General features: G+C 53.6%; 5 protein-coding genes across 5 annotated transcripts; 3 read left to right on the plus strand and 2 right to left on the minus strand.

Moving 5' to 3' along the window:
• Nucleotides 1-391: 391 nt before the first annotated feature.
• On the plus strand, nt 392-4,932 carry HER10_EVM0000706 (uncharacterized protein). The gene is made up of 9 exons (XM_035470476.1): nt 392-769; nt 844-873; nt 942-1,014; nt 1,075-1,146; nt 1,195-1,916; nt 1,967-2,735; nt 2,785-3,255; nt 3,308-4,106; nt 4,158-4,932. Exons 1-9 carry the CDS (start codon nt 704-706, stop codon nt 4,393-4,395), a joined length of 3,240 nt encoding a protein of 1,079 aa, XP_035328788.1. The 5' UTR covers nt 392-703; the 3' UTR covers nt 4,396-4,932.
• Nucleotides 4,933-5,902: 970 nt separating this feature from the next.
• HER10_EVM0011276 (ATPase) lies at nt 5,903-8,516 on the plus strand. The gene is made up of 2 exons (XM_035480712.1): nt 5,903-6,267; nt 6,340-8,516. The coding sequence occupies exons 1-2, from the start codon at nt 5,953-5,955 to the stop codon at nt 8,413-8,415; spliced, it is 2,391 nt and encodes a 796-aa protein (XP_035330074.1). The 5' UTR covers nt 5,903-5,952; the 3' UTR covers nt 8,416-8,516.
• A 2,413-nt stretch (nt 8,517-10,929) lies between these two features.
• On the minus strand, nt 10,930-12,584 carry HER10_EVM0008715 (cytochrome c). The gene is made up of 4 exons (XM_035478225.1): nt 12,025-12,584; nt 11,365-11,555; nt 11,211-11,305; nt 10,930-11,150 (listed from the first exon to the last, which is right to left on the minus strand). The coding sequence occupies exons 1-4, from the start codon at nt 12,032-12,034 to the stop codon at nt 11,126-11,128; spliced, it is 321 nt and encodes a 106-aa protein (XP_035329765.1). The 5' UTR covers nt 12,035-12,584; the 3' UTR covers nt 10,930-11,125.
• A 202-nt stretch (nt 12,585-12,786) lies between these two features.
• HER10_EVM0012147 (uncharacterized protein) lies at nt 12,787-14,299 on the plus strand. The gene is made up of 2 exons (XM_035481548.1): nt 12,787-13,683; nt 13,781-14,299. The coding sequence occupies exons 1-2, from the start codon at nt 13,285-13,287 to the stop codon at nt 14,183-14,185; spliced, it is 804 nt and encodes a 267-aa protein (XP_035330181.1). The 5' UTR covers nt 12,787-13,284; the 3' UTR covers nt 14,186-14,299.
• Nucleotides 14,300-14,335: 36 nt separating this feature from the next.
• Nucleotides 14,336-15,767, minus strand: HER10_EVM0002690 (3' exoribonuclease family protein). The gene is made up of 2 exons (XM_035472392.1): nt 15,117-15,767; nt 14,336-15,032 (listed from the first exon to the last, which is right to left on the minus strand). Exons 1-2 carry the CDS (start codon nt 15,588-15,590, stop codon nt 14,403-14,405), a joined length of 1,104 nt encoding a protein of 367 aa, XP_035329012.1. The 5' UTR covers nt 15,591-15,767; the 3' UTR covers nt 14,336-14,402.
• Between the last annotated feature and the right edge of the window lie 11,378 nt (nt 15,768-27,145).

The raw sequence follows: 27,145 nt of genomic DNA on the forward strand, positions 1-27,145 counted from the left end.
CCTTACCTAGGTAGGTACCTCACCTTAGGTGACCGGGACTGTGTAAGGTCCAGTGCTTTAGGTAGAAAGGAACCTCGGGCGGAGATGGAAACGCAAGTTTTCCACTGAAGAAACGAAAAGAGGTAAAGTGCAGGGCTGGTCCAGGCCCAAGCTTCGCAGCTGCCCTGTAGTAATTAGGCACGGCGACTTGTAAATTGGAGACCAAAAGGTCGGTAAAGAGCGTGAGGAAACACTGACCCGTAGGTGGACTGGTCGTTGCCGTGGGCATGGGGAGGCACTGGGAGGTAAGGTATCGCTACCTGTGGCTGGTGGAGTTAGCGGGCGGCTGACAAAATTGATTGTCCCCCGCCATCCGCCTCTTTTGCTCTCTCGATAACCAACCTATCCTCGCCTTCACGCCAGGCAGACTTCCCTCACCTCCCACCTCTCCGCCGCTTTCCTTCTCTCTTCCAATTGCACAAATCTCCCTCGCGAACAACATACGAACTCGTCCTTTTTTGCTGCATCAGCCGTAGCGCTCGTATACCGATCCCCCAAAACTCCCCCGCGACCGCGCCATCGCTTTCGCCCCCGCCTGCCCTCCTCCTGACTTTGGGGAGAGTTGTGCCGCGACCAGATTCCCCCTCACTACCGTTGCTGCGTCTTGCGATCGAGATCGACCTGTCGTCCACCACACCCCGCCCCCCGTACCGCACCACCAGCGATGGCTATCACGATCCCGGAGCTGGACGAGATCGTCCGCTCCTTCTACGAGGGCCGTGGAGAACAGGTGCGCTGCAGTTTTCTGCCCCGGCTCCGTCTGAGATTTTTGGCCGAGGCTGACCGATGATTCTGGAAATATAGCAAAAGCAAGCGCAAGCTACGCTTAACCAGGTACGCGACCAACACCGCCTCGTCCACACAGACCATGACCTCAGTCTCTAACACGATTCCTGCTACAGTTCAAGGAAGACCAAGATTCCTGGCTCCTTGTCGACAAGATCCTCGCCGAAGCGACCCACCCTCAAACAAAGTGTATGTCGGGCGCGAGCCACCAAGACGACGGGGTGCAAAACAGCTGACGGTTTTTTCTAGTCTTGGGATTGCAGGTGCTTGACAATGTTATTATGACAAGATGGAAGGTTCTGCCTAGAGACCAGTGCCAAGGTTCGTGAGTTTGCCTCTACTTCCTACACTCTTACTGACAATAGTCAGGCATCCGCAACTTCGTCGTCCAGTTCATTATTCAGTGCTCGAGCTCCGAAGAGTCGATGAAGGAACAGAAGATCCTGTTGAACAAGCTCAACATTGTCCTCATCTCGATCCTGAAGCAAGAATGGCCTCACAACTGGCCCACGTTCATCAACGAGATTATCACGTCGTGCCACTCTAGTCTGTCCATTTGCGAGAACAACATGGTCATTCTGCGCCTGCTGTCCGAGGAGGTATTCGACTACTCCGCCGAGCAAATGACATCCACCAAGACCCGGAATTTGAAGACCACCATGTGCGCCGAGTTTTCTCAAATCTTCACCCTCTGCCAGGAGGTCCTGAACACCGCCGATCAGCCGAGCCTGGTCAAGGCCACCCTCGAGACATTATTGCGCTTCTGCAACTGGATTCCTCTCGGTTACATCTTCGAGACGCCGCTCATCGACACCTTGCGTACACGATTTTTGCCCGTCCCCGAGTTCCGCAACATCGCTCTGCAGTGCTTGACCGAGATTGGCGGTCTGCAAACTGGTGGGCCCGGCCAGCCTAATTCTTACGATGAGCAGCTGGTCAAGATGTTCACCGAGGTACTAACGACCATCGCCACCATCATTCCCATCACCCTCGACCTCAAGTCGACATATAGCCAAAGCAACTCCAGAGATCAGGGGTTCATTCAGAACTTGGCTCTTTTCCTGTGCAATTTCTTCGGCATGCACCTGAATGTGAGACGACGCTCTCTTACTGCTGTTATCTTGATGCTAACAAGTCGCAGCTCATTGAGAACCTGCCGAACCGGGACTTCCTTACTCACGGTCATTATTACCTAATTCGCGTATCCCAGATCAACGACCGCGAGATCTTCAAGATCTGTCTCGACTACTGGCTCAAGCTCGTCAACGAGCTCTACGATGAGATGCAGCAACTCCCCATGACCGAGCTCAACCCCTTGATGGGCATGGCCGGTGGCATGTCTGGAGGCGGCGCGCCAAACCCGTCGCTGCTCAACAACTACCCGCTTCGTAAGCACAAGTACAACGAGGTCCTTTCCAACCTTCGCACCGTCATGATTGAGAAGATGGTCCGTCCTGAGGAGGTCCTCATTGTCGAGAACGACGAGGGAGAAATCGTCCGCGAGTTCGTCAAGGAGAGCGACACAGTCCAGCTTTACAAGACCATCAGAGAGTGCTTGGTGTACCTGACGCACTTGGACGTTGTGGACACTGAGAACATCATGACGGAGAAGCTCGCCCGGCAGGTCGATGGCAGCGAGTGGTCATGGCACAACTGCAACGTTCTTTGCTGGGCCATTGGTTCGATTTCCCTGGCCATGAACGAGGAGACTGAGAAGAGATTCCTGGTCACTGTCATTAAGGATCTTTTGGGCCTCACCGAGATGAAGCGTGGCAAGGACAACAAGGCCGTCGTCGCCTCCAACATCATGTACATTGTTGGACAATACCCCCGGTTTTTGAAGGCGCACTGGAAGTTCCTCAAGACTGTCGTCAACAAGCTCTTCGAGTTCATGCACGAGTCACACGAGGGTACGTCTCCCTGAATGCTGTTGATGAATCTAATGCTGACCCCTCGCAGGTGTCCAGGACATGGCTTGCGATACCTTCATCAAGATCGCGAGACAGTGCCGTCGCCACTTCGTTGCTCTGCAGCCTAGTGAGCAGGAGCCCTTCATTGAGGAAATTGTTCGCAACATGCACAAGATCACCTGTGATCTCTCGCCTCAGCAAGTGCACACTTTCTACGAGGCCTGCGGTTACATGGTGGCTGCCCAGGGCAACAAGCACCAGCAGGAGCGTCTGCTCAGCGATCTGATGGCCATTCCGAACGCAGCGTGGGATGAGATTATCAAGCAGGCCCGGGTCAACCCCGTCATTCTTCAAGATGCCGAGACGATCAAGGTTATTGGCAACATCATGAAGACAAACGTCTCCGCTTGCACATCCATCGGCCCGTACTTTTACCCCCAGATTGGTCGCATCTTCCTCGATATGCTCCAGATGTACCGTGCTACCAGTGAACTGATTTCCGAGGCTGTCCAAAAGCAGGGTGAGTCTGCACATGCAACCAAGCAAATAGTACCGTGACTGACATATCACAGGCGAGATTGCTACCAAGATGCCGCATGTCCGTGGACTGCGTACCATCAAGAAGGAGATTCTCAAGCTCGTTGAGACGTACGTTGAGAAGGCCGAGGATCTGCAATCTGTGCGCCAACAGATGGTTCCTCCCCTGCTTGAGTCTATCCTGATCGACTACAACCGCAACGTGCCGGGAGCCCGTGACGCCGAAGTCCTCAAGGCCATGTCTGCGATTATCACCAAACTTTCCACTTTGATGGAGGACCAGGTCCCGAACATCATGGAGAACGTCTTCGAGTGCACCCTGGACATGATCAACAAGGACTTCTCTGAATTCCCTGAGCACCGTGTCGAGTTCTTCAACCTTCTTCGCGCGATCAACCTTCACTGCTTCCCGGCGCTGTTGAAGCTGGATAACCGCCAGTTCAAGTTCGTCATCGACTCGTGCTCATGGGCATTCAAGCACGATAACCGCGATGTGGAGGCTGCTGGACTTAACATGTGCTTGGAGCTCATCAACAACATTGCGGAGAAGACTGATGTGCAGACGGCCAACGCCTTCTTCCAGCAGTTCTTCATCACCATCCTGCAGGACGTCTTCTTCGTTCTCACTGATAACGACCACAAGGCCGGTTTCAAGACTCAGTCTATGGTTTTGATGAGGATGTTCTACTTTGTGGAGCCTGCCGATGGAAGCGCACCCAAAATCCAGGGCCCGATTTACAACCCCGACCAAGCGGCGGCTGGCACCTCCAACAAGGAGTTCCTCGCTAACTTCGTGGCTAACCTGCTTCGTGGTGCCTTCCCCAACCTGCAACCGTGAGTACCACCAAGAAAGTAGGGCATGACGAATGCTAACATGATATCCAGCGCTCAAATCCAGACCTTTGTCGAGGGCCTGTTCACATTGAACACCCAGTACGACAAGTTCCGCCTCAACCTGCGTGACTTCCTCATCTCCCTGAAGGAGTTCGCTGGCGACAACGCGGAACTGTTCCAGGTCGAGAAGGAGCAGCAGGAGCGGGACGCCAAGGCGGCGGACCTCGAGCGCCGTGGCAAGGTTGGCGGTCTGCTGAAGCCCTCTGAGCTGGAGGATGACGAGTTGTGACTTGCTCAAGAGTTACGAACCGAGTATGCCCCGAAACGGAACCTCGAGAGCGCAGATAATGCGACGAGAGTCTCCAAGGGGCAGGACATTTTCGATGAGTGGGAGCTCTACGGGCTCTGACCAGAAGCCATGCGTCACGGACTAGAGCACGACTCGCCAATCCCTGGCTCTGCGGCCCACAAACCGCCCGCTCATTCTGTAGTGATACCATGGATAGATGACATGACGATTGCAGGATAACCTTTCGCCGCTTTGAGGCCCCCTGGCGTTGACACAGACGGGGCCGTTTTATTTCATTTCACTCATCTGGCAACGGAAAATGGTGAGGAGGGCGACTTGGTGCCCAGTCTTTTCCCTCTCGGAGAGGACTGTGTCTTGAAGCCCTCCGGAGGCGAGTGGAGGAAACGACGGACGGAGAAGGAGTAAATCAAAACAAAAGCTATACATGCAGCCAAGGCGAAAGACCTATCTTAGTGGTAGAAAGCTTGTTATGTAGGCAAATCAACAGATAGATAACACGTCTTTCGTGCATTCCAGGCCGAATTTGCTTCGTGATGCGCTCCTGAGTCACCGAGTTTTGATGGCGCTTGGAGATTTCATGTTCTAGCAAAAAAATGCGGTGGTTAAAACCAAGCAGCGCATGCAATAAAGTGAGTCACGATGCGAAGTTAATAGATGACATATGTTGCGCCTGCGGTTGTGAACCTTTTGAAACTTCCACTATCACTGAAATCCTTAGCATTCGTAATCCAAAGCACTCCACCTTTCAGCAGAGAGATATCTGAGAGCATAGTTGATGGGCAGTTCTAGCAAGCATTCACAGGAGGACGACTGGCTTTCGTGGCTTCAAACGTGGCTAAAAAGCTTGATGGTGACTCGCCTCTATCCTACCCCCCACTTCTTCTTCCAAACGCCACCATCGATGCTGCTGCGCATAATCGTCCGCAAAATGTCGACGGGCTTGCAACTCTTGATGGGCAGCATTCATCAGTACGGGTACTCGCCCGTCAGCCCGAATAGGCGAATCGAGTTTCAGTGCTGGGTCGGCGTTTTTAATGAAACTATGTTCTCGCACTTGTGACTCGCTATGTTTAATTGATGATCTCTTGGATATCAAGGTAATTGAAGATACAATAACTGATCGGGGTAGGTGGTGATATAAAGGCAGGTGGTTGATAGGATACTTTACCTCTCACTGCCTTTCCTCTATTCTTACTATTCATGGGTACTACTGCTAATATCACTTTCTTTTTGTACAAGGTAAGCTACTCTATCCATATCTTATTCTTCAATAAGTACTGCTCAAAAAACGAAATTGAGAGACGATAATAAAGGTAGTGGTCATAACAACGAAGAAGATATTCAGACAGGCCTTGGCCGAGTCCGCAGAAACGGCAATTATTTTGTGGGTCAGCATACCATAATAACCAATCACAGTCATCCATTCGCACATCCCACCCACCTCAATCTTTTTTTTTCCTTGCCAGTCGCCTTCGACGCTGTGAGTGAGAGACTCACTCTTCTTCCAGTAAGTCTCATCAGCTTTCACACCTAAACATGGCCCGCATCAGCCTCCGGTCCGGTCTCGACCGTGACGTATACCAGATTGTAAAAAAGCTGGAGGACGAGAGGGAAGGAGAGTGGCAGGCGAAGAAGAGCAAGGACAGGGACGGCGGCGCCAAGAGAAAGAGACCGCCACGGTTGACAGTAACGGCGATATACGAGTCGATTAAAAAGTCGAATTCAAGTCTGAGCCGACAGAAGAGGAAGCCACTAGAGGACGCGATTGAGAGGGTATTGGATTTCCGCAAGGAAGAAGAGGCCGAATCTGAGGACAGCGATGACTTGTTGGAGCAAGCTGAAGAATACAAAGTGAGTTTTACCTTCCGTCTCCTTCACTTGACGTTCCCTTTTTTTTTTCTGACACCACCTCCCTTTTCACAGCCGGAAGATCGATTTCTTCTCAACCGACAAATGACGAAGCACTGGAACGTCGCTCCGGCGGTGCCCACTGCCCAGGGGTCAGACGGCAAAAGCACCAAGAAACGCCGCATCTCACCTGAGCCCGAGGCTGCTAACGGAAACGGCAACAGCAACGGCACTGGCACCGGTAATGTCAGCGACGCCTCCGCCATCGTCACCAAGCCGTCAAAGTCCAAGACGGGCGACGCGTCAGAGACCACTCAGGCGGCCGTCACGAAGAAGGCGCTCAAGGCGGCCAAGTACGGCCCCGAGCAGATCCCTCCGGGCTCGGTCGTTCTCGGCGGCGTGCGTGGCATCATCGAGGAGCTGCAGCGGTACGTCTTTGCGCGCGCGCGGAAGCCGGAGGATTTCGCATGCTTTGGAGAGCAGCCGATGGGAATCCTCATCTCGGGACCCCCGGGCACGGGCAAGCAGTCCCTCGTGCGGTCGCTTTCGTGGAGGACGAGAACGCCGGTTATCTCTATCGGGCGATATCTGAGCGAGACGCGGTCGCCTGAGAAAGTGAGCAAAATTTTCACCGACGTGCTGGACGAGGCGAAGAAGATTGCGCCGTGCGTCGTCCTGTTCGACCACCTGGACGAGTACATGGTCAAGTCAGGCAACAGCCACAGCGAGTTTGACCACGAGGTCATTTCACAGCTCAAGCTCGGCCTCCGGCGCTTGCGGGACTGGGAGCGCGAGGGGCAACGGGTGGTGATCGTGGGTACGACGAGCAAGCTCGAGCTCGTCGACCCGACGCTGCGGAGACCAGACTACTTTGCGCAGACCATCACGGTCAAGGTGCCCAACACGGACGCCCGAGAGGAGATCTTCAAAGCCCTGACGAGAGAGCTCGACATACCCTCCGAAGTCGACTTCCAGGCCCTCGCGGTCCGCACGCACGGCTTCGTCGGAGACGACATCCGCGCTGTGATCCAGGTCGCCAACCGCAAGGCCAGCGACCGCTTCATGGACGTAGAAGAGGCGCGCGCCAGAAACACCATCCAGGCCGAGAGGATGGATACCGAGACCTCCTTCTCGGACGCGGACAATGCCGCCCGCGACCTCGACGACGCCTGCCTGTGGTACGACTACATCGAGCACCCATCCTACACGGCCCCGACGCGCGTCCACGTAAGCCAGCAGGACTTTGTCGACGCCATCGCCGAGCACACCCCTTACATGCGCCGCGAAGGCTTCAGCTCCATCCCCAGCACCTCTTGGTCCGAAGTCGGCGCCCTGCACTCCGTCCGCGCCGCCTTCCAGGTCTCCATCGTTCGTCGCATCAAGGAACCCCTACTCTTCCAGAAATTCGGCAAGCAGCGGCCCGCGGGCGTGCTCCTCTTCGGCCCTCCCGGCTGCGGCAAGACGCTCGTCGCAAAGGCCGTCGCCAACGACGCGCAGGCGAGCTTCATCCTCATCAAGGGCCCCGAGCTGCTCAACAAGTACGTGGGCGAGTCGGAGCGCGCGATCCGCGAGCTGTTCACGAGGGCGAAATCCTGCGCGCCGTGCATCCTCTTCTTTGACGAGATGGACTCGCTCGTGCCCAAGCGCGAGAACACCACCACCGAGGCGGGCGCCCGCGTCGTCAACGCGCTGCTCGCGGAGCTCGACGGCGCCGGGGATAGGGGTGAGGTCTACGTTATCGGCACGAGTAACCGACCCGACATGATTGACCCGGCCATCCTGCGCCCCGGACGTCTTGATAAGCTGCTGTTTGTGGATTTGCCTACCGAGGACGAGCGCGTCGATATCCTGAGGACGATTGTGCGCAACGGCATCGGGGGCGGCGTGCAGCCAGAAGGCCAGGGGGACGGTGGTAACGAGGTCGTGAACGTTGAGGCGATTGCGCGGGATAAGCGGTGTGCCGGTTTTAGTGGTGCGGATCTGTACGGCCTGTATAAGAATGCGCTGGACGAGTGCGTTTTGCGGTACGAGGGCGGAGAGCCGGCGTTGATCAAGAGCGATTGGGAGGCTGCGCTGAGCAAGACGAAGCCGAGTGTGCCGAACCCGGAGACGTATAGGAGGTTGGCGAACAAGTTGCATCATCAGACGTGAGGAAGGGCGAGGACGGGTTTAGAGGTGGACTTTTAGAGGAAGGAAAGTTGACTGATAGAGAAAAGTTGAGTTTGTCTTTTCGTTGCTGCATTTGTTATTGGGGGGTTCTGGTGTCTCTTAGAGAGCAATTGGGCTCATATCATGGGTCCTCATCCATATGGTTAGGTACTTTAGGTACTGAAGGAAGCTGAGTAAAAGTAACGACTGTAAAGATCCATCTGAAAAACTTGTTCAAGCTACGTACACTTCGTGTGGATGAGCGAACCGCCAAACCTTTCCCTACCTAGTACTTTACTTGTCTTCGTCTTGGCGGTTCTTCAAACAATACAGTACAATCGACGTGGACGAGAACTTCGGATTATCTCCAGATCACCATCTTACCGTGCCATGAAACAAAGAAACGTAGTAGCCACTGTGGGAGGCATCAAGGCGGGAAAGCAGCCAACACTGTCACTGGACGCGTGGGAAATATTACCGCTGGATCCAGAATTCGCCTCACCTACGCTCCTATTCAAGAACACCAAACACGTTAACAAAAAGTGATACCATAAGATACATACTAAATCAATGACCCTATTACAGTCAAAACAAAAGTGACAGTAAAAATGAGCTGCCTGTGGCATTATGTAGGACCACCAATTTTATGTGAGTACAAATGTACTCGAATTTGCAACCCTTGCGGGACCCATGACGCTTTTGACTATTCCACCACTAGGTCATGGACACATCAGACGCTTCTCATGCTCTTGCTCGAAGTCTTTTTCGCCTATGGACCTCTGAGGCTGGCGAGGAAGTTGTGATGGTAGATGTGCCTGCTTATTCTGTCTGGGAAGGCTGCTGGTCGGCCCTTGCCCTCTGAATACGTTCAAACGTTGCGGAACTAAGAGTGAGACAACATTCATTCATTGTCTACCTATTCAATGTCTTGAATATATTTACATGAGGTAAAGTAAGTTAAGTCTTTATCGGCTGATTCTAGCTAGTCGCCGGGGACTCGGTCGATATACTTTCATAACCCTAAGACAGGGGATGAACCTCGAGAGCATAATAGTAGTCACTGGTGAAGACGTACATCGTAAAAGTCTAGAGAAATTAGTCAGGGAGTAATGATTTGGGTTTGTATGGCTAACTTGTATAGCCGGCAGGGATGGGTATCGTGAACAGTACCTAGGTAGAGAATGGGGACAAAACAGAAAAAAAGTCAACAAACAATGGACCGATCGAAGGATCGAACATGGACCCCGAAATAAACCGGAAACTTCACGGTTCAACCGGGGCCTCTACAGCTCAGAACTTCTCGACCATACGGCCCATTGCTTGTTGGTGATATCTAGAGATGATTCACTTCTCATAAGGGGCTGGAGCGGCCAACGGGGGAAGCCTCAGGCACAGGTTTCTGCCTCGATGCCAGGCAGGATGCAAGATGGGCTTCATGAAGCGGTCTATATAATCTAGGTAGGTTTTGATCCAGTGACCTAGAGTATTGGAAAGCCAATGTTGGAAACGTTCTTCGGGACTTAAGGGGGTGTATAAAAAAAAAGACAATTTTGACGATAGCTTCAATTGCACGTTGTTTCATGGTCACCCATCGACCAAATATTCTATGGAATTTTTAGTCCATATCAAAGCTGCATTCGTTCTCCTTTCTCTCCCGACTCCAAGTCGTCAGCGATGATCTATACGAGGCAGACGGACGTATTGGGATTTCAAGATTGGGCAGACATACACACCACATTCAGACGTACAGACCGTCCGGGAAACACTTGGCAAACCAAACGTTTCCAAGCAGGAGAAAGTGATTTTGACCATCTTTTGGCCTGTTCGTATATTGTGTTACTACATCATCTCGGACTTGCCATCTGGTTGCAAGCCTACTAATAGAATAGCTATAGCAAGAATCAGGGGCTGAGCGCACATTGAGTGTCAATCGCATCCCCAACACTGCTTTATGCCTGAGCCATTTATCTCATCTCAGACCTCGACCTTTAAAGGTTCAACTGTACAACAAGATGGTAGTCCAACTCAAGAGTCGGGGAAAGTCCTCCTGCGGACGACGACGATCGTGTGATTGGGTCCAAACACACTGACCACTGAGAGTGGAGAAGTGACAGTCGTCGACACCGGTCGGGGGCATGCAGAAGATTATACTTTTCCTGATGCTTGCAGAACGACTGCTTGAGCCGCAACATCGATGACGGGACCTTGAAAAGCCGCTATTTTGGAACAATTGACCGACCTTTTCCCGTTGCATCCCGTAACACGTTCCTGACATTCATGATTCGGTGACAGGACGGGACCTATGACGAGGTGCCAGGATGACAACGCAGAGCGAGTCATCTGACTGGCTGAAGGGGACAGAGTGGCCGCACTACTGCACTGCCTGAGTAAGCAGGTTTTCTTCTTTTTTTTTTGGCCCCGGTCAGCTCCGGGTCACAAGGCGCGCCAAATCTGACATCATGGACACGGTAATGATTTGCAGGTACGGATGCTACAGGAACAATCAAGAATGGAACGCGCATGTGTATGTTGCGTTTGTTTCGCAAAATGAAATTTGTTGTATTACAACCGTCTTTGAAAGGGGAGAATTTTCGAGAGAAAATGGGCTTGTTCAGTGAAGCCCCCAAAACACACTGTTCTAGAGTGGTCTATTGGTACAAAACGCAAATCGCCAGTTCGTCTAATGCAATCCTATCGTTACACATCAATCCGTCTATTTGGTGACATCCTTGAGGTAGCTGTTGTCATGGTTAGCGAGTGAGTCTTGAGTGAGATGTTGAGTGACAGTGAAAACGTACGCAATGAGGTCGTTGCGGTCCTTCTCCTTCTTGAGACCACCGAACGCCATCTTGGTGCCGGGAATGTACTTCTTGGGGTTCTCGAGGTACTCGAACTGTGCGCAGGATCGTGATTAGCAGAGCAACGAGATTGAACGTCGTCGGAAGAGCTTACGAGAGTCTGGTCGTTCCACTCGATGCCCTTCTTCTTGTTGGCGTCGGTGTAGGAGTAGCCCTCGACGGAACCGGTCTTGCGGCCCCAAAGGCCGTGCAGAGCAGGGCCGATCTTGTTGCCGCCGTCGGCCTCGACGGTGTGGCACTGAGCGCAACGGGTCTTGAAGAGGTTGGCACCCTTCTTAGCGTCACCTAGATTCCTCGAGGTCAGTTCACTGGTCTAGGTCGGTGATGTGTCTTCCGCGGCATTTCGCTGTTCAGTTGGATTGAGTCCCGATGAGAGCCCGACCGCCCGTCGTGAGCGTTCGTGGTGGCGTATAGACTGCTTCACCGCCCCTGTAGGCGCCTCCTTGTCTCTCGCTCTTCGGGCCCCTGTTTTTTACCCCATCAAGCGAGATGCCAGGAAATTGGCGCAAGATGTCGGAGGTGCTAGGAGAAACGAATCGCAGAGGATGAAGGTGTCGCACGGGGTGAAATCGAAGCCGAATTGGCCCGCGAAGCAGTTCCGAACCGTTCCAGACTCAGCGAGGGTGATTTCGCTGCTCAATGGCTCGTGGCGGATTGAGGCGCTCGGAGGGTTGGGCAATCATCGGGGATCCGCAAAGCAAAGCGAAAACGGACGGAGAGGACGGCGCGCGCGCGTGAGGTGAGAGAGACTTACCACCAGCCATTTTGACGGATTATAGGATAATTAAAAGGATTTGAAAAGGGGTATCAGGTAGAAGGTGCAAAAGAAGAATGTCTTTTGCAGGTCGTCAAGTAGGTCGTTTGGGTTGTAGATGGTTGAGAATGAGGAATGGAGGAAGAAGGGGGAGAGAAAAACTTTTAGAATCGGATCGGACCAAGTAAAAAAAAGACGAGACGACAGTACGGCAAAAAAAGGCTATCCGATTTTAATTATGACAACAACCCGGCGGAAAGGCACCTGGCGACGTACCCAGCACACGCCGCAACGAGAGAAAAAAGCCTGGAATGAGCTCACTGAACCTGGGTACCGCGGCGCACAAGCCACACGGTGTGGCGACGCGACCGCCAATCAGATGTGCAGCATTGGTCAGAAGGTGATGCGTCCGGGGGTCGCTACCCGGGCAAAACCGGATACTGCTCCCGGAAGAACGCTTTCTCCGCTGCGCCTCGGTGTTTTGGTGACGGGACCAGCTCGCTTTTTGGCAGGAGTGCCAGGTCAACGACTCAACCAACGGGGCGGCGCGGCGGGCCAGCGGGGACCTTTGTCGGTGTCCCTGCCACTAGCATTTTTTTTGGTCTTTTATCTCTCACTTGGTCCTCTCAGGCTGTCGCCAACATCCCATTTGCCGAGCTTCGACTGGGATTCCCAAATCTGCCCATATCCGTGCTTTCTGGCCTCTTTCACCTCGGCGTCTGTTTGTTCCAGATCCCGAACTGTCAATCTTGCAGCCAATAATAGCTGTAGTGTTAATGCTGATGCTGCTACACACGAGACAGAGTAGCCGTATAGTCATCGCGATCGTTAATTGAAGTGAGCAAGGGTGATTTTTCGTATGGGTCAGGTACGTACCCGTGCATGCGCTCAGATGCGCGACGGGGGTAGTTCGGCGACCCTTTAGCTTCCAGCCCTCATCATAGGTACCTTACCTTACCTGAGCTCCACTGTAACTTCTTTGAGCAGAGAAATTCTTCTGGAGCTTCGATTTTTCCAGCCCCGACCGATCCTGCCGGCGCGCACCTGATGATCCCGTTGATCCATACCAGAGCCTCAATGACGCTGTGAAACAGACGCCTGACCCCCGAAAGTCTAAACCATCGCCGTCCAGGTGACCTACTTTGTTCCTTGACCGCCGTCCTTCGCAACGTCGGCAAACATCGGGCAAGGCAACGTTGTGAGGGTCCAGCACCATTTCTTTGCCGCCGCTGCTTTTATAGTGGCAAACCAACAACATCAATGACGACCTCGGCCACGACCCTCCTCCCCAGGTTCCTCCTCCCGGCCTTGAGCCCCATGTGGCGCGTAGCAGCGACCTCTACCGGCCGGCCGGCCGTAACGGGGGCCTCGGCGGCGCTCCGCCGGAACGCGGTGTGGACGATTCGGTACGCCTCGTCCAAGCCGACAAAGGCGGGCCAGAAGGGACCCCTCATCCTCGAGAAGCCAGCCAAGTTCAACCCGCCCTCCCACGGCGCCCGGCTGCCCAAGAACAATGGCCCGAAGCACTACGGCGGTCCGCTCAGTGGCCAGGAAGTCCGCGCCCAGCGCACGCGCGAGTATCCCGGCATGATGGCTCCCGAGGGGACGTGGGCGCATTGGTTCTTCAACAGCCGCAAAGTTCACCTCTTCATCTCACTGGTTAGTAGAACTCAGTGTTCCTCCATTGGCAGGAATACACACATGCGGGCCGTAGCCTGTTTGGATCAACGGGTTTAGCTAACATTGGATCTCCTAGGGAACACTCACGACGCTGGCCATCTCGACGTTGGTACTCAACTTTTCCCAGACATCCCCGTTCAAGCACCTCCTGCCCCCCGCCTCCGAGTTCTGGAGCAGCCCCATCCAGTTCATCCGCACATGGGTACATGTGATGCAGCTCCACGAGCGCGACCGTAACGAAAAGGCCATTGCCGCGCACTCGCGCCACACCGACGACGTCGCGAAGCGTCAGTACTACCGCAAGGTCCACGGACTGGACAAGGAGAACCCCATTGCCAACTTTTTGGGCATGAAGGAAGAGTCGGAGGAGGACAAGGCTGCGGCCGCTGCCGCGATGGAGGCCTCGCCCGTGGCTGGAGACGCCGAGGCGACGGCACCTGCAGAGAACGAGCAGAAGAAGAAGTGGCTTGGCATCTTCTAATTAAGATATGAGAAGAGGAGCTCATCTACGTGTAAGATGTGACGGGGGATGAGCACGCTATTTTTGTAATATACCCTCCACCGAACCATGTACAACATGACATTCCAAACCAGAACCACCAATTGGTATCATGACTTTTGTCTTTCCATTGCCCATCCTGACATGTCGCAAAACGCTAAAACCCCCCTCTTCAAGCCCAAGTTCCGGGATCGAACCCTTAGGCTAGCTCCACAGCGGCAATCGCCTCCAGCACCTCATCAGCGACGCCCCCCTTCTCCAGAACCTTGGAGATCATCCCCTCAATCACGTGTACCTTGGTACCTCCTATCGGCGGCTTCCAAACTCCCTCCGCGGCCTGTCCCTGCGCAGCCGCTGGGACCGTCGGTGCCTTTGACGGTGTGCCCGCAAGACCGGTAGCCGGATTCACAGAGTTGGGCACGCCGGGCGCCGTCAACCGCGAAGGCGGGTCGACCGTCCGCACGGAGAGCAGCTTCAGCTGGCGGCCGTCCACGTTCATTCCGCCAGTCGAGGCGGCTGTCTTCTCCTCGGCAACCGAGACCGCCAACGCCGACTCCGCGACGGCGAGCTCCTCGCGTGCGGGGTCGAAGATGACGTTGCCGCCGACGGCGATAATGAGCAGTGTTATGGGCGGGCGCGAGCCGCCGTTGACGGGCGCGCTGCCGTCGCGGGGGTACAGGAACGTCGAGGCCTGCCAGTCGTCGTCGAACATGGGGTCTTCGTCGCCCTCTGACTTGAGGCGCGGGAGGCGGGTTGCGAGAAGCGAGAGGTGGGTTGTGAGTGAGAGGAGGGGCAGCGGGTAGGATAGAGGCGGGGAGATGAGGAGGATCTGTTGGGATAGTGTGTTAGCGTCTAGTCTTTGAGGAGACAACGGTGTGTCTGTGTGTGTAGGGGGAGGAGATGGGGGACAAACGTCTAGGTAGAGCTTCCAGTGGAACCGACTGTTGATCCGTAGCTTCTTGGTGAACTCTCCGTCGGCGAGCAACGCTTCGCTGAGCATGTTGGCAAGGAAAACAGTCGCGGCGTCGTCCTCCCTGGAGGCCGGGATCTCGACCGTTATCTCGAGCCAGTCATTGTTGCCCTTGACCTCCTCCTTCTTTCCTGCGTCTTTCCTCGTCTCTGGAGCCTCCTCGCCGTCTACATCCGCGCCAACCGGGCTGGCCGTCTTCTCGATCTCCGCCTTGACGCCTACGATGGCCTCCGTGCCGTCGGAGAAGCAGATGCGCGCGCTGCCGTTGGTGCCGGGAAGGATGCCCGTCTCTGCGGTCAAGGGGCGGAACTGGTTTGCCTTGCGGCCGTCTGGGCGGATGGGCGGCGTGAGGGAGAGGGTCGAGTGGAGGTAGGCGAGCTCTGCCGGGGAGAGCAGAACCTGCTGAGCAGACGCCATTCTTTCTGTCTGTGTGGGTTTGTTCTTTTTTTTATTCTGATCGCAGGCTGGGTATAGTAATCGTGAAATTTCGTGTAGCTTCTGGTCGAGCTTTTGCAACAGCTCAATGTCTCGTTAATTGGTCGCGATTCCGGGAGGAAGCTCGAATTTTCGGGCGGGATGTGGTCGCAAAAGTTGGTAGGATTTGGGCTTTCTCCCGAGCAAAGTCAAAGGAAGCAGGGGTTTTTTGATGGTGGGGTCCGCGGGGTGTGGGGCCGGCCGGCGTGAGCTGTTCGGATCGGTGGTTGTGGCGCGAGCTGTGGCTTGAACGGACCTCCACGATAACGGCGGGTTGAGCTTCTCAAGTTCACGTTCTTATCTCCAGTATGTTCACATGAAAGAATTTATCCTCAAGTTATGATTGAGGAAACATCGGAGAGAAGTCAGCTTCTGAATACCGCTCAAGTGAGCACTTGGAGACGCGACCGCGAGGAAGGAATACCTGACACAAAGCATGCAGTTCTCACTCTTCAGCTTTACGGATGATCACCATATATCTTCTTGCCATAGTTTCTACTCTAACCTATCCTTGTACCGCGCTGCTTGGCCTGACTTCATGTTGTCATATCATCTTTGTCCACTAGGGTTGAGACGGGATTGCCAGTCTCAAAAGCATCTAACCGAACCTACGAGGATGGTTCTGATGTCTGGAGGCTAAGAACTCGTTCATGAAATCTCAAGAGCTTAGTTACATCTGGGTCTTCAGATATCACGTTTGCGTCAGATCTTCGAATAGTTCTGAAGACGTACTTGGCACTAGTCAGACACGGATTCATGGCGCTTGTCGAGCTCTTACTTCCACAATACGGTCACTCGGTCAAGGCTGCGAGAGCCATAGTAGGATAAAGCCAGTCAACATCTCCTATTCAGTTATAACTGTGCTCATGCCAGACTGTTCCGGGTCTGAATTCGGCTGTTGCCATGGTCATGGCATATCAGCATGGAAGGTCGCCCATATTAGACCACAGAGAACACACACACACACACACACACACCTCAAAAGAAGATAAACCTCGAGAATTGCCAACAATATTGGAGAAAGATCGTCCTATGCGAAGAAAGTGAGAAAGCAACAGAGTTCTATTCCTTACCCTTGCTACGGCCGTGCCTGCTATCCTATCTAAAATACTCATGAACATTTATTCACAATTGGCAGCCGACTCGGACAGAGCTTGAGAAGTATCAGCGACTAGCAGATCTGAGCTACCAAACGACAAATGATCTACTTCAAAGCAAAATATAGGAGTACACGTACGTTATGTGAACTTTACTGAATGATTTAGGGGGCTGTCACCACGGAATGCGATGCATTCTCTATACTAGGATTACGAGCCTGGATTTGAATCCGTTTTTACCTCGATTCACTTACGATGTCTGCAATATGCCAACGCTTCTCTATACTTAATTCTGTGTGAACGGCTAGTGACGCGCAGCTTTTTGCTCGTCAACATACGAGTAATATTTCTGACTCGTTGAATTGCTTTCCCTGTGATATCTTGATAATCAGATGTACCGGACCGAATATCACAGCTATGGAGAGAATGTCCACATGATCACATCTACTCCCAGAGAGGGATGGAACAGTTTCTCGACCGATGGAGGAGACCATAACCTGCAGCAGTCGAGTAATGAAACCACTGCAAGTGACTTTCAAGGACGTGATTGCCTCCATGTTATTTCTCCAATAGCGTGTATGATCAGAAGGATTGAATCTCTCTCAGTGGTACTAGTTTAACAGCACAACACCTCTCACGTTTGGGAATGTTCACTGGGGCTTACTTTTCTTCTCGTCAAGCCAAAGCTTTCCCACACTCTTGCTTCCTCCCTTTTCTGGCCTCAATAATAGGATACTCATCCATGACGATCACACTAGAAGCCCGAAGCGACTGGGGAGGCTCATCCCACCGCTCTACGAAGCCGAATATATGGAGCTGAAGTGAAACAGCACCCCAGGCTAGCTTTAAGTCCCTTGCGAGCACTCAATACCTGACGTAACTTGTCATCATCGTAGACACTTCAGTCAAGCATCTGCACAGCCAAGCCGAGAAAGCGTTATCTTTGCCACGGAAAAGAAAAAAGAAATTGGCCCAGATATCCAGTTGCAACTCACCTTCCTTTGACATCCTCGGTGCTGTCAGCAGCCGTCAAACTCCCAACCCCCACGCCGGACGAAGCTATTCCGGGCCAATGTCTAATTCACTTCACACTCCTTCCAGAGCGTGTCTGTATCTCGACGAGCCGCCTCTACGTTGACCCTCCCTCCATCGCTTACAGGACACATCCAGTAGCCAATTTCATGCGGTAGGAGATATTCGGTCGTGGAGTTTCATCCTTGTCATCGACGAAGTGCTTCTCGATTCCTTGATAACTCCGGAGCAAACCCCGAGCACCAACGGCCGTCATTCCCCGGCAGGGTTTGATCTAGGCCCTCGATCATGCAAACCCGGTCCAGCGGAGAGACGTGACGAAGGCCTGGGCTTTCATCTAAAAAGGGAGGTCACACCTATGATGGAGATGGACGCACCGACAGTCGAGGATTACATGATCGTGGCGCATCATCTGTCGGGTAACTGCAACCGTACAGGTAGAGAGATAGAGCGAGACGCCATGGGTAGGTCTCTGCCCTCAAGTCTTGTGTTTTTGCCAGTCGGCGCGGTGCAGGTTCGTGCGACATGCCAACTTGTCTTCCCGCCATCCATGAACACTCACTCCGAACTCCGAATGCCAGCATGTGAACATGTCTTCGGGGGCTATTCACTCACTCGCAAAGAAACCCGAATCAGTCTCTGCGAAATTGCGTGAGTTTGTCGATATGGCATCATGGATGATAGAGGACAAGCAGCCTTCCAGACGCATAGGTGCTCATATCGCCCACTGGTTTCGAGACCCAGAAGACCATAGTATTCGAATTGTTTCTGTTTCGTCACCGTGATGCTTACAAGAAAATCGCCCCCGCAGCTAGACAAGGGGGAGGAATTCTTCGCACTCACCAAACATGGACAAATTTGAGTGAGCTGGAAAAAAGTCTATCCAACAAACAAAATAACCCTAGTAAAAACCCCGAAATCTATGACCCGTACGATCTCGACCCCTGGCGCCATCTAGATCGCCCGACCATCGCTTCGCCCATCCCCAACATCAACGTGTGAATACACTAACAAACATCCAAAATTACACTCCTTAGTCCTCCTCCGAGACTGATCTCCTCCCTAAAATGGCACTCGGCAGCCAGACCGATCTGTCTCTAACCGAGATACGCTTCCTTCATCGTGATGAGACCTGCATGAAGAAAACGATCCGGTCGATTCGTGGAGCACAACGCGTGTACGGGTTCCTCCGCTCTTGCGCGTTCACACTAGGAGACCTACGTCCAGCTGCCCTACCTATCCCATCTGCACAGTAGCAGAAATCCTTGCTCACCGGAGAGTTAGCCATCACGCCAAAAAGCCTCACGGTCCACGGATGCTGGCATTCTCGACGCGATCTCCCGTCTCTCCCCTCATCTTCGGCATAGCTGAAAGGCGTCTCGGTGGCCTTGCGCGATCCAGAGGCTAGGCAAGCCGAGCTGGTTTGATGCGCGGGCACCCGCATTCTCGTCCACTCCCATCCTCATCCCATCCTCAGCAGACCGAAAAGCAAGGGAGGAGAAGAAGCGCCGCCACAGCTCGCCGCCGTGTTATCATCCCCGAATCGAAAGCTGCGACCTCCCGTCTTTTGCTTCCTGATGTTCCAGGTAGCCGTATCTTAGCTTCTTCCCCTCCTCCCCCTAAGCACCAAGCACCAAGCACCGAGCTCCCCATCGCTCCACATCCCACCGGTGTGGAGCCCAGCTCCCGTGCCGGAGGCTCGCCTTGCCGGCCAGCGACATGCGGGCATGGCATGGCGTGGAGAGAGAAAGAAAAAGAAAGCCCGGAGACGGGGGGGACCCTCATCGGTGAAGATTGGCAGTCTGTGCGACAGCTCACCGGCTGTTTCCGTCACAATTCGTGCTTTCTTTTTCCTTTCAAATTCTCAATTCTTGTTTCCCCCCAACCAACTGCCGTTGTGAATCAAGAAGTCGAGCGCCATGGCAAAAAAAAGTGCCAACTTGCCAAGGGGTGTATGATGTATCACCTCCGAGACGCCCCCGGTCTCTGTTTCTTTGCAAACTCCCGTCTGCCATACCAGTATCTTGCCCGCGGCCGCAGCCCCCTGTGCGCCCCTGACTCTGGGCTCCTTCTCAAATTCTCACAACTTCAAAGCCGTGTCTACCCATCTGGACAAGATCAGCAACCTGTATCAAATAGCCGTTTAATGTCCGTTAGAAACAAGAGCTCAAGGGGTGGGTTTTTCTTCACTGATCAACAAACCCCGAACTCCTGTCCACCTCGAACAGGGGGGGCAGTGAGATGACAGGGGAAGTAGAGTATGAACGGACGGTCTAGGCCCGGCGGCTCGGGAGATGGACGGGTTCCATTGATTGGATCCCCCCAAACAAAACTCCGTGGTTCCTCGCCGTTAGGTCCGGCCGGGGCCTTGCAAGGCAGGCCGCAAGAGAGAGAGAGAGAGAGAGGGGGGGAGCGCGCGCCCGTCGCGGACGGAATCCGGCCCAAATTTCAGAGGAATCCCCATTCCCCAATGAAAGCTCGCTGACAGCTTGCCAGGGCTCTGATCCTAACCCCCGGTAGCACAGAAATGAGCCTCAAGATGAAATGATGAAAAGCAGTGTTGGTGATCTGTAAGCCAACCAACAATAGCTCGACAGCGCCCGCTCTCGAGCGAGAAACTGGACTGCATTAGCAAGGATCGATTCCCCTTGACCTTGGTCCCAGCCAGAAGGGAATGCCCCTGGCAGATTCGGCAGGAAACGAAATAGCAAAAAGAAATGCCGAAGCAGGAACGAAGATGACCACCTCTCATTGGACTGCTGACCGGGCTTTACCTTCTTATTCGCCAGGGCTGGACCGGCTCACGGCTCACCTGGCTCGGTGACCTTTTCCCCCACTAACCCATCATGGATCAAAGATGGAGGGGTGTTTCCTGCGATAGGAAATATCCCGTGAGGCTGGCTGACCCGACGGTGAGATGATGGTTGCCTCTTGCGAAAAAAAAGCAGGTTGAGAGCAAGAAAGTTTCTGCTTCATCAGGAGGACGATAGGTAATGGCCAGGTGAGCCAGAATCGGTTCTATCGTTTCCCAGAAAGGTGGGTATGAGAGACCACCAGCAACACATAAGCCGCCTGCCTTGTCATCAGCCCCCTTCCTGCGCCTTTCCTGCTCACGGTGTGGCCCGGTCAGCCCGGTCTGATGCAGGCCACACCTTCAATAGTCCAAGTTGGGACAGCACCAAGCCGGAGAGGGGAGCTCACAGGCGTGGAACGGCTGGATGTGGACGTGAGTGTGGGAAGAATCTTAGCTGAGCGTCTAGATGTTGTGTACTCTCGCCCCTACATTGGCCTGGGTGGCGAGGAGGAGAAGATGATGGAAGGAGGAGGAGGAGCAGGAGGCCGCAGAGGGAAATGACCTACCCTACACTTGGCTTGGAAGGCAAGATGGGCTGTTGAATGTTTGGCGTCGAGTGACTGAGTGACTGGTCGACGATGGCTGCGCAGTTGAAATGGAGGGGTCGCAACCACCACACACAAGATTGGTACAGAAGTATGGGAGGCAAACCCGGCGCGAGGGTGTCTGCAAGGTCTAGTCCCCCCCCTTCTCCTCACCCTCTCTCCCTACCTACTGCATAGGAATGGGACGACAGTGGTGTCGATGGTCGGAGTTCGATGGTGGTGGCCGGGAATCTGCACACTCGTGCATCCCGTCACAGATGCGTGCCTCTCCTTTGGGACAGAGCGTGGGAGGAGGAGAAGGGGGGAACAGGCCACATGGCGCCGTGGGCAGAATAGGTAACTAGTTCAAGACAAAGCTGAAGGCCTTTTTGGAGCAGACCATCTTCTCACTCTCGTCGACCGGCGATGGTTGCTTGGTGGCGTTAGACTTGTCATTTCCTCTTGCTTTTTGATTTTCAGTCTAAGCACTTGGTTGTCTGCATGTCGGCGTGGTTTTCAAGCAAGGGGCGAAGGGGAATGGTTCGATTGGACTTGGATGAGTGAGGATGATCTATCGTTTCATGCTTCTTTTCTTCCTTTCCTTGTTATTGTACGCTACCGAGACGCTGACAGAGAGAATGTTTGACCTTTTCGCCACAAGAGGAGAAAACACGCCCACGAAAGAAGAAGAAAGCTGAGACTTACGAGGCCAACGGCGTCGAAGCGACCCTGCGGCGCGTGGGTTCGCGTTCCAGACGGGACACCACCCAACGGCGTCTTAACACCGGAACCGTTTGAAAAGAATGGGCAGAATAATACCTCCATAGCAGAAGCGAGATGCAATACATGCCACTTGTGAAGTTGTAGATACCCTAGCTTCACACCAGCAGTCGATCAACGTAGGTTACGTAACATTCACAGCCCGCAAGGCGGAAAAAAATAAAAAAACTCAAGGAGAGGATGACCGGCGAGATGGTGTCGTCTATCACGATGTTTCCGAGACATTGCAACGCCCTCTCAATTTCCAAAGGCATACCGACCATCTTCGAGTAGGCGCAGCTGATTAGACCCAGGCGGTTGAGACGGAACTTAAGGCACGTACTCCTTTTCGCCTGCTACGACCCTACGATCCTACTACCCCAACCTCACTTTCATTTCGTCGCCGGGGGCAGGCAAAAAATGCAGGACAACTCTTGCGTAACTCCAAAAAATTGTGAGATAATATGAACGTATAGCACGATCACCGGCAGGCTCAAGGACCAATAAAGAAGTGATTGATGATTGGGTACTCGCCGCTGTCGTCAGTTCTAGCCTCTAGGCCTCTGCAACCCTCCCCTCCCCCTTCATGGAGTTGACAGTCCTCGGAGGGCGCCGCCAGGGTATCACGGACCAACTGCGATGCGAGGGTTACGAGCCTCCCGAGCTCTCACCAGTCACCAAACCCCATCATTGCCTTGCTTGCCTGTCTGCCTGCCCAGAAACAGTCAGGACTGCGGTACCATTCGTGTAACACCAAATCCCGAACCCCTCTCGCCCAAAGGCATGTCGAAAGAAGTGAGTGATGGACAACTCGGCCCCCTCATCCAAGCCGACTTGACGTTTCGAGTAACGTGAAAATGACATAGATAACAAGAGTTATCAACTAGATGATAATGGCTCAAAGACCATGCATGAAAAAAGAGTCCCACAATGCCAAACTACCCGCATATCAACTTATCAAGTTCCTATCAACAAGGCGTCGCAGACCGAGACAAGTTTGTTTACTGCCCGCAGTCCAGTCCCACACAAAAAAACGCAACGCCTGCCCGCCCGCCGCCGTCGCACCCCGCAACTTTTGTCAGTTATCACGACCGTTGCGTCAGATAGTCCTAGTCCTAGCACCATAAAATATTCCTCTCGTTTTCTGCCCGGACCAGGCGTGGCCAGGTGAAGTAAGCGCTGTCCGAAGCGTCGCAGAGCCCTTCCCCCACACCCCCTGGAATTAAGCAGCAACCAGGCTAGAACGGCAGTGTCGGTCCTGTCGGATACAATAGTGTCCGGAGACTAGGCTGGGGGTGTCGGTTTGGTTTTGCCAAGCCACGCGTCCCTTTCCCAGTCAGTCCCTCTCTCTCAGTCTCTCGAGTCCTAGACTCTTTGGAGTTGACTAGTCCGAAATACCTACCTCTTACCCATCCCCCAGAAAGACGTGCTCGCTTGCTGATACCATCATCATACTTGTAACTCGACCGTAAGCTCGAGGCCTGTAAGAGAGCCCTCTCCCCCCACCTCCTCGACGGGCTCCAGGAGACGCTAAGCAAAGCAGCGAGTGCGTGATCGCCTTGGAAGCAAGGTAAACCCCAGGTCCCCAAGGCTCACGAACCCGTAATGCTTACGAGGTTGGGGGGAGGAGAGGCTAGGGCAATAAGCAGGCGGGCAGGCAACCACCAGCTCTCGACCATGCTCACCATCAACCAGAAACTGCATTCTTACGGTGCCAATGGCCCTGACATGTTCGGATATGCACGTCGCCCGTTACGGTCATCGTCTCTCTCTCTGTCTTTCTAGTCTATCTGTCCATGGTGCTTACTGCCTACGGAGTACTCTCTTCTCGCTTCCTTCTGGATAAGCGATTGCAGTTATGAACAGGCCAACGAGGAGTTGCATCCGTTGCTGCTGGCTGGCCTGCCTGCAGCTAACCACCCCCTGACAGATTGGGGTAAGAAAAAAAATGGGAACAGGGAAACGGCGGATGTGGGTTCGACCTTTTTCGTGTGTGGCTTTGGGGGGGGATTTCAATAGTCGACAGGGCAGGGACTTGGATAGTGATGGTGTGGCGTTACGCCCGGAGTGATGCTATTCATGGATCGAGGGGCCTTTGCATTCTTTTCGTCTGATGTATCGCCTTCGTCCGAATATCAAGCAAAAAAGATGACTCCGGATAGACAGGTTCAATTCGTGCAGTCATGCGATGGAGGTGGGAGATGTTCATTTTGGCGTCTTCTAGCTATTTAGTTAGAGCAAAGCTGGTTTGAGCAGCATCCAAATTTGGGCTATAACAATGATTGAATGGATCGTCAGTTGCTGTTTCTCTGGGCCATTTCGACATCGAAGCTAGAGACGCAACGGACTGTAAGAATACCTTCCTATACAAACAAAGGTATACATACTGCGTAATACGGTATGGATACAGCATGGAGAGGAATCCAAGCCTCAAGGATTCAAGCAAGTGGGCGGGCAAGCTTGGCTTTGTTGGTCGATGCGAGCCATGCGTCGGATGGCTCCACCGGTCATCTCGCCAGGAATGCGGGGAAGGAAATAACGTGACACGGGGATGCTCGTCGTTCAAGTCTCAAATTGAACCCCCCCCGAACGACGATTGCATCACCGCCCACTCAGTATGTCCGGGACTTGGATCACCACACTATCTATCTACGGAGTAATGCCAGTGTGCAGACGTACGAATACAGAAAGATTAGCCAGTCTTCCCAATCCATGCCCATCGGTCAGCCGCTCCTCGAGCCTTGAGAATGTGACCATCTCTCTCGTCGTCTCTTTTGGTTTGTCTCGCCATGCCTGCGCCGTTTCCCACGGACCCGCCCCGTTTGAGATGAAGGAGAGCCCACCAAGAATGCGGAGAAAGGAAAACCACAATTATCGTTTCGACGCAACACTTTACTGAACCGGCCCATTTGACACGAATAGTGGGCCCATCACCAGATCACTTCTCAGACTTGAAGTCCAAACGAGGCTTAGCAACATCACGCTCTTTTGCTGAACTAACCCTTTTTCTCCGCGACCTACGCCGCACAACCACCTTGCAAAAAAAGCAATAATCGAGTGAGACAGGAGCAAAGGCATGGGAGGTACATACATACCTACATGTATGGCCGCATGGGCGGGGTGGTGGTTGGCTTGATGACATCTGGGGTCATTCGGTAAACCCACTTGCGGCTTGTGTGTGCTTCTTGTCCACGATGAATAATGATGGGCCAAGCGTACGGATACCATCTGATTCCACTTGACACAGGGGATCGTCATGGGCCAATCAAGGGGAATTACTCAAACCCCGAAATGAAGGTGAAGAGGCAGATGAGAGGCGGCTGACGCCGTCGAGAAAACCGACAAACACCAACATCGTTCGTCGCTATGGCGCGAGCATGCCTGGCTGTGCATGTTTGCTATTGGCGCAGGAGGTGTTTGCCCGAGCCCATCGTCCACTCGCCTTCGAATCCAATACGGTGGGTTAGGCAACGGGAACAGAGCGGCCCTTCGCTTGAGGGCTCTCCCGCCGCCTGTGTTCCTCGCCATTGGGATTTTCAACATGCGTGGGTCGACACCACTTGGGCCTTGCTGCATCCAGCACAATTCTGGTCATGGCGGCGCGGACGCTCACCTCAGCGCGATACTCGGCGGCTCCTCCAAGGGATTCGGGAATCATTGAGACTGGAGCCCTGTAGGCGTTCACCGTCATGATATGCGAACCTCCGATGTTGTTGCCCAAACAAGACACGAAGTTGCAATAACGTCGACACCAAATGTCTGAGACTGCTGTGCAGGTATGATTCTCGTGAAGCCGGGGAGGAGGACTCGAGTAGGTAGTGAAAGGGGCTGCAAGACGCCTCGCTCTGAGCCGCTCTACGTCTCCTGCTGCCGCTTCTCTTCCAAAATGGTTGACACGGCTGTCCGAACACGGGCTACTGTGCAGTATAGCAAAGGACTTGAATGGACAGGCCTCCCCTGCAGCTCCCGTCGCTCTCGCCAGTCGGCCATTTTCTTCGCACAAACTCCTGACGCTGTATCCGTAGCGTAGTTACACTGCATCTCCAGCATATCGATTTGACCAGGGCATAGATTGGCCAGTCTCCTCGCCAAGGGCTGGAAAAAAAAAATTCAAAGAAAAATAGAGAGCAAAAGCGTGGGGGACGCTGAGCACGACAGAGGGGTGACTCTAAGACAGCGCCTGTCTGGTTGCTGACATGGGGGAGAGCAGAGGCCGCGAATAACGATCGCGCTTAATACATGGCAGCCAAGATCGAATCAAACCCAGAATGTTGTCTGTGTGTAAACAACGTGCTCTGTGCTTCCCGGAGAACACACCTGATTTGGTCCAAAGCAGAGGATGTTGGTAACGTTGGCGACTCGAGTATTGCAGATTTTTTTTTCTGCCTATCCCTCAACGCCTTCAGGGGCGCAATTGACTCACACTTCCACATCGTTAGGCTCTGGAATTCTGCGTCCCGGACCCTGGAATTTTTTACTTCGTTAGCCGGCAACTCTGCTCCTGAGCTCAGGGGTTCGGGGACTCGAATCTTGCCGTGCTCCTTCAGGCCTGGTGAACTCAATCTGTCCGTCCACTGTCCAGCGAAGTACCTATGTGCTGCGCTCCACTACTGATATCGGATGAGATGGAATCTTTCTGTATGGTGCACCGGCGCTCAGCTATTTCGAGGAGTGAGCCATTTTGCTGCAAGGTACGGGTTATCCGAACTTGGCCAGAGTCGACGCGGCCGCGGTCATGGTAAGCACGCAAGTTCATAGCCAGATCTAGCGACTCGAGGAAAACCACTGCGGCTCGACGTCTGTTCGAAAGAGTTGGGGGTTCTCCTTTTGCTCCGTCAATTACGTGCATTGCTGTCACACAACCATCGGCCGACGCCGTGATAGCCTCCAACGCGCCCGCACCTATCGAGCCAGCCCTCGATCATTAGTGGCGCCTTCGTCGTTTTCTGGTTGCGCTTCGATAGCATGATTTCTGCTGTACTCGAGGGAATACGTCTCCGTCATTCCAAACAAGGCTAGACCTGGCGTTGACAATCAAGCTGTGGTTTTCAACTCGTCCAATGAGATGCGGATAGTCACTGAGAAGATCTCAGCTTGGGCAGAAAAGAATGGTGTCACGGGGTGTCTGTGAGACATTGGAGGTGTTCTGGAGAATTCCAGCGGCAAGTACTCGTGATCATGCTTGACGTATCCGTACCGACGACAACAGGTAAGTCAGGACCGCTTGATGCT

The sequence above is a fragment of the Colletotrichum scovillei genome (genome assembly GCF_011075155.1).
Source record: "Colletotrichum scovillei strain TJNH1 chromosome Unknown Contig00009, whole genome shotgun sequence".
Lineage (NCBI taxonomy): Eukaryota > Fungi > Ascomycota > Sordariomycetes > Glomerellales > Glomerellaceae > Colletotrichum > Colletotrichum scovillei.